At 36.9% G+C, this 7,639-nt stretch overlaps 1 protein-coding gene across 1 annotated transcript; it reads right to left on the reverse strand.

The window, feature by feature from the left end:
• Window positions 1–5,670: 5,670 nt before the first annotated feature.
• On the reverse strand, window positions 5,671–7,261 carry MS3_00006920 (uncharacterized protein; the record flags this gene model as incomplete). The annotated part of the gene is made up of 1 exon (XM_012937835.2): window positions 5,671–7,261. A coding segment is annotated over exon 1 (1,566 nt), but the record flags the coding sequence as incomplete, so codon positions are not given.
• Between the last annotated feature and the right edge of the window lie 378 nt (window positions 7,262–7,639).

The following is a 7,639-nucleotide window of genomic DNA, read 5'->3' on the forward strand; positions in this document are numbered from 1 at the left end:
GGATGTACATGCATCTCAGAATCTATGATCACTCTGGGACTCGAACCCAGCACCGTTCGCTTCAAACGCCATCGCGTTATCCACTTCGGTACTGAGTCCTGATAGCTACCTGCTTGTGCAAGTCCCGGAGTGAACATTAACTCCGGGATGCAGGTACATACAGCTGATGAGTCCAAAATAGGACGAAACGCACGTCCTGGATTCTACTGCTAGCCACCTCCCATTTTTGCTTATAAAAAGGTTGTACTTCAAGATTTCATTACTATTAACAAGTTTAGTCTATATCAAATTAAATCTCTACAATTCTTTAGTTCAGTATAATTTACACTTTTCTTCTTATTGTACGTTAGTTCCTACTCATTACTAGTAGGATTTCAAAATTCCTTCAATCGAGATAAAGTGTTAAATGATTACTTGTCGCCTCATAGTGTGGTTGATGCTTATTTTTATTAGTTAAATAATGTTTTATTATTTCAGGTAGTTGTAATTCTTATGAACTTGTTGTACGACATATTTAAATATATTTCCTTTTATTATCATCAACATAGAACCTGACTCAAGTGTGTATAAATCCAAATTGTGAAATTTCGCATTGTCTATAGCAAAAGTGGGACTTGTTAAAATCATCCTGTAAAAATAAGTATATATATTTGCTATTGTACAGATATAAAAATGAATTCGCCGAAAAGAGAACTCTTCGCTGAACTAATCGTTCTTTCTTATTTAATGTCTTAATGGGTGTATTCCGTTTACTAAAATCAGAAATAAAGAATAAACCAATACAATCACAATGAAAATCGAAACATGAAAGATGATTCGAAAGGTATAAATGAAATCAAAGGATAAAGTTAGCAATAAATTGAAAAGTGAGACAAATGTTTGTGTTAAGATATCCAATGTTTCCATCTTTCTGTCAGTCTGTAGCTGTATCTGTTGCAAGCACAATATGTTACTGACATTTTAGTTAGTCAAGAGCAGGTTGTAATTACGTGATAAATCTTGTATTGTAACAAATTACAAAAGCTGTTGCTCAGCGAGAAATCTGATCTGAGATTACGGTTGTTGCATAAACCTAACACCCTCATGCAGATCCGAAAACAGGCGGCTCGAGTTTCAAGGTTGAGTACTCATGTCATTGATAAATCCTCCATATCAAAGACCTGGATTTAGAACATAAGTGGACAAATGTTAATCGTATGACGATTCTAGATAATCGACCCCCAACCACCCTCCTAAGGATACGAACCCAGTTACATCTATTTTAGTTCAGGAAACCGGGTAGGATTATTAACAGTCATTTAAAGAGGGTAGCTCAAATTTATGTACCCGAATATATACTTGGTTACCAAGTTACACAAAATCTTCATAGATCTATTAATGTTATCAGCTGCTAAATATATCAATATGTACAGTCTACAGTACAGTGATAAACTACGTTAAGCAAACCTTCAAGGCTCTTGATACGATTAATGTTAAGTAGCCTAATTTCCTCTCGAAATTGTTTGAAATGTCACTTTTTTGCAGCCTCTTTAAATCTTGATGAAGTAGGTATCTCCACAAAAGTAGGAAAGCTAAAGCAAGTATCTGGATATCAGGGTGAATTGATGGACACAAATACTAACACATGAGGTATGGCTAACTGGTATTTCCTATGCAATTTAATTGACGTGGGTCTGTCACAAAATCCGGTTACATATTGATAGTCAGATGACCTGACCAATCAAGCAGAACCTAATCACCGATGAATTGGAAGGAATCTTATAATTACGGCTACATAAGATCATGAAATAATGATTAGAAAATGTAAGAACTAATCAATGAAACTTACTAGCTTATTTGGAACAATGTCTTAGTAATATATTCATACTCCTTACTTAGTGACATGGGTCATATGCCACATATCATTTACACGATCTAGTTTTCTTACAAGACATCGCAAAAATCGTCATGAATTTTATGCTAAAACTATTTGGATTTATTTCAAATTTCTGAAAGAAAAGTAAACTGATGTTTTTCGTTAGAATGCTCAAAAAAGGACCAGATGTAAAGAGATTTAGTTTAGGTGATTTACACAGCCTTCTTAGAAGACTATTCAAAAAAATTTAGTATCAGTAACAAAGAGCCACAGAATTAAATAAGACTTACAGGGTTTAGATAATCTTTTATCAAAATGTCATTTCTAGAGTAGAGTTTACGAGACCACCAGATAAGTCGTATGTCCGGGGAAGATACAGGTTAAAGTATGGTTTTGACCAAAAATCTCATCACAGTACAACGACTTATTCCAAAAATCACTAAATCTATACAAAAATTATTTATTGCAAATAGGTTGAAACATTGTACAATGTAACAAAATTACCAAACGGTACAATCTATTATGAACTATGGAAATACGAAGAGAGAAGATCAACAAGAGGAAAGCTAAAAGGATGATAAAAGTACCAGTAAAGTTGGGAAACTGAACAAATGTAAGAGAAACAGGTAAAATGTAAGAATGGAATATAAAGAAAAACTTAACAAGAACTAGAATAGTGAATAAGTGCGTGAAAATGTTACAGGTACCCAGTTATATTACTCAGATTAAAACGTTGATAATAGTTATGTAGCCGCAACCGAATACAGTTAACAAATGACCACTGGTCTTAGGGACTTGTTTATTGCCTTTACTCAGCGATTCAGACACAAATGCCATAAAATTTAAACACAAAACTCATGGTGTACATGGGCACAAAATACACATAAAAATATATTCAAACAGTTGACCAATATATATCAGTACTGACAGTTGTAATATCCATATCAAAATGCTTTTAAGACGATTTTTAGGCAAATACACTTAATGCTATGTAAATAACACTCCTTTTGCAAGGAACGTTGTCCTGTACATGTACCTCCATTCACACCACACGAAATTCTAAAAGCCTATCGATGTATGGTGAAAGCTAACGAACTGTTCGCTTAGTTACCAGCAATTCTGATGCTATAAGCACGTTCTAACCATGGGTAAACAGTATAGTTCGTTGGCAGAACCACCAATCTCATATTCTATCGAAACTTAATTAATAATCAATACAATTGAGTGCTCAATGACAGGTTTATTTACTTAGCTCAATGTTGTCGATCCCCTCTCCTTTCACTGAGGACATTTCTAGATTCGTAATTTTTATTTATTTGTTTTATTTGAGCACATCAACATTGGTACAAGGGGGTATCAAACACCTATCCGCAACTCCATAACAATGAGGTTGTGAAGAGATAAAGTGAGTATAATAAAGAACAACGAACAGAAATCAGTAAGTGAAATAATAATAATAATGGGAAAAATAGTTCAGTCAGCAAAAATATAACGAGAAAGTATTCTTTCAGTTAAAGAAGTTATGTTCATTTTAATGAAGTAAGAGGAAGTTACAGTAGGATCGCCACTGGCTTCTATTCTGAGCCATGTCTGATAACGTCTCTAGCCCTTGACTCGCATCATCTCTAGGCCTCCAACCAAGGAGTCGTGAGGGACCAACAGAAGTCAGTCCTATACAGCTTTCCTTCATACCACGACACCATGTCAAACACTGACCACCTCTCCGCTATTTCCAAATGGTCCGAGTCGGAAAATAATGTACGACGTGAAATTCTCTGGGACGACATTCGTAGAACATGTCCAAGCCACCGAAGTCGATGTTTCAAGATAGTGACATTGACTGAATCGTTGTCGCTGTGCCGAACCTTCGCATTATTAACATGGTGTTGCTACTGAATGTCAGCAATCTATCGGAGACAATGGTGACCAAACACAGAAAGTCGTCTAACATCCAGAACTCAGAGAGGTCGGATTTCACGAGCATAGATCAAAACTGCTCTCACTGACAAGTTGAGAATCCGACCTTTAACGGCCAGACTAACATTACAAAGGCGACAACGATGGTCCAGATTGGCATAAGTAGCTCTGGCTTTTACTATATGCGAACTGGTCTCATCATTCACGCCACTACCAGCACTTACACAGCCAACCAGATGCACGAACTTCTCGACTACTTCTATCTGGTCACTACCCAGGGTTAGGGTTACCAAGTGGTTAACCGAGATTTCTGCTAGTTTTAATGCAACTCCTAAAATCCCACAACCGTCAAACGTTTAACTGCATACGAAATATGGGAGTCATCCAGAGCCATGGGATGATGACCCTATACAAGAACACGTGGCATTCCGAGAAGCTAAATAACTATATCCAGTGCTACGTCGCCTGCGTTACGCTGTGACCCAAACAGAGAACTTCAGGCAGGTCCGTAGAAAGTGGAAAGGTGACTAAAATTCACTTCAGATTCCAAAACACAAGCGTATTTATCTCGACCCGTATTTTTGGTATAAAAGTATTGACCTAATCCACGCGAATATTACTCAACCCAGTGTATAAACGGTAACATGACACCGAACACGCAGTTGGTGACATTCGACAGCACGCTTCCATCGCGGTAACAACCAAATATCTCAAGTCATAGTGAGACCTGGATTGATGACTGGCCCATCCCCATTCTATTGGATCCACGGTTTATAAACCATTATGAATGCTGCATAGGAGGATCATCTGCATAGACAGGAACGTGTCAACTATCCATTCTACAACACTAGTGCGACTCGAGACAATTAGATGTATACAGACGGAGACCTTACGTGAAAGGTGACTAGGATATTTATGAGGGAATTTAAACGACATTTGACTAAAAGAGAAAACCGTTATTCAGCCATAAGAATCTTAATTGTATACCTAATTCCGTAGTAGATGAAGAATGACTTAGTCGTGATACAAAGGATCTAAAAAATAAGTTTGCGACAGATACATCCTCCCCCACTTTTTACAACGTAATACAATTAACAGGGTACAACGGGAAATCTTGAAATCAAGAAACTGTCTCTGTTGATTACTAGTTTTCACAGAGTAGCCAGTGGGTTGGGTGTCATATGCTTGTATCTAAAAACTGAAAGAACACACGCCTAATCACCGTCGTTTTTGCTACGTAAAAGACTGTGTGGTAAGCAACTACTGAGATAATAACTGCGTGAACCTATAATTTTAAGGATTGAGACTACCCATTCATAGGATGTGCATAGTACTAACTTACTACACACGAAATACATAAGTATGCTCATTCGGACTTTCATTAAGGATTAAATGCTGAAAAATGGTCCGATCAGTAGAAATAGATAATAAGAAAAACACGAATTATTTACTGGTGAAAAAACGATTTTAGTCTACATAAACTACTAAGATTTACTGCTCAAATCTACAAAATTTCTAATCATCAACAGAGTTATGTTAAACCATGTAACCGCGGTAAGTACTGGAACAGCTTAAATAAACATGAACCAACCTATCCAAATTAGACGGAAAACGGCACCCATTCTGCATACCAACTTTTAATTTAAAAATCAATGAAAACACAAAACTATAGTTAAAAATATGTGATTCATATTAATAAATAATTAATTTACAAAGACAGCAGTCTGTAAAACAAACCTTAAGAATAAATTATTAAAACGACCATTGTCCCTTTGATTCATAACGGTGAACATTAAGTCCATTAATGTGATTAGGAATCATTTTTTACAGTAATTTGTGCAATGAAGACGAAAGACATGATTAGATCGCTTATATATAAGCTACTAGCTTTCTTTTGCTATCTCCAATTCACTTGGTGAACTAGGTCTATCATTAACAATGAAATCTTTGAATCGACAAGCAACGAGCAATGTAGGGAAACTTGACAATAGAAACATGGACAGGAACACTAAAGTTGGATATCCAATTAAAGAACCTCCAACATAGGGTCCAACTAAGAAGGCTACGTTTATAACAGTACGGAAAATAGACTGTGCTCGATCCATATCAGAAACTGGAGCAAGTTTTGTGTACAAGGATTCTGAATAAGCATATGTGAAAGGTATTCCAAGTACATGTATTGCAATACCTGCGAGCGTCAAAGGAATACCCATTCGCACAGGGATTTCAGGAAGCAAATAAACTGTTACAGTCAACCAAAAGTAAGAAATCACCATAGTAACAAGACCTGCTAATAGTAAGACACGATCCGTGTAAAATTGATTAAGAATACGTAGCAATATTACCACGAAGATAATCAGAATGCTTGCAGCAAGATATACATAGCTCGTTTCCACTTCAGTCCATTGAAATATACGGTTAGCTACTGGTGGTAATGCTGCTTCTAAGCTCATAAAACTGAAGTATGCTGCGAAATTGACACAGTAAAGAGCAATTATATTAAACGATAGGTAATGTCGTAAAGAATTGTTTATAACAGTAGTACTAAACCGACCAGAGTTTAGCGAATCAGTAGAGTCACTAAGCATTGGTCGAGAATCCTCCTTCGGTTGTTCATTAGGCTGTATCCAATTCTCACGGTCGCAACAGGACCGTTGACCATTATTGTAAATAACTCTGCCATTTTTATCAACATTTGGATATGAGAATAATATAACAAATGAGTGTAAAAGCCATAATATTGCCATTAGAAGCCCAGGCCCATTGTAGACATTGAGTGCAAAGTTTGCCACACGATAATCCATTTTAGCCATCATCAATGTAAACGAAGGACCAAAAATGAGACCAATTTGACGAGTAAGTAGTAATACAATAATGTATGTGGTACGTTCATCTCGATTTGTAGCTCTTACAATGTCCGCGTAAAGCGGAGGTTCACAGCTAGCTCCAATTCCAGAAATCAGCCTGCCCAAAATAACTGCTGAGGGGACCGGAGCAAACAAGTAAATAAGATTCCCAATGATTTCCAGAAGATTTGCGATCATTAGAAGTGTCTTTACGCGAACACCAGAATAGGAAGCAAGACCGTATATAGGGGTCATAATAAGAATAGACAAACTGAACGCCGCAACGGTAGTTCCATAATGAGTATTAGCGACATCTGCTCCCCAGTATTCTTTAAGATATAGCCAGAGCGTAGGTAATATCACAGCACGTTCAACATTAGATAAGAAACCCCAAGTGGATGCCGTGAATACCATCCAAAATTTATTTGACCACATTGTTTGCCTGCAACACAAACACCATCGGCGACAAAACGGCATGGTAGATTTGCTGGTAGTCGAATATGTGCTATCTGTATGGATTGGTATGGTCACATCTGAAACTTGTCGATAATGCCTTGGTTTAATTTTCCCAAGATCAGGAGCCGCAGAAGCAGCGCAACCGGCTTCCGATTCAACCATCGTAATATATCATCCCTGATTGAATGGCATTCCCCTCATCATGATGCACAACGAAAGCTATTGATGGTTAGACAAACAGACATTGGGAGATTAAGCCAATCAGATGGATTACAGAGAAAGTCTGAAGTGATTTTAATGACTAACACACTTGGACTGATAGCTGATTGGTTTAAAGAAAAATCGATGAGTTATATATTTTTTAAATGCAATTTGAAATATTAACAACATAAGTGATTAGTCTGACAAATTTATGGCTTGACTTGGCTACGTTGCGTCCAGTGTAACAATATGAATATAAAATTTGACTATCAATCGTGTTCATCGTTTGACCATGGCATAGTGACAGAATATGGGCCTCGTGTGTTTCCTACGTGAGTCCTGGCTAATTCGTGGATGTATATTC

The sequence above is a fragment of the Schistosoma haematobium genome, chromosome 2, assembly GCF_000699445.3.
Source record: "Schistosoma haematobium chromosome 2, whole genome shotgun sequence".
NCBI lineage: Eukaryota > Metazoa > Platyhelminthes > Trematoda > Strigeidida > Schistosomatidae > Schistosoma > Schistosoma haematobium.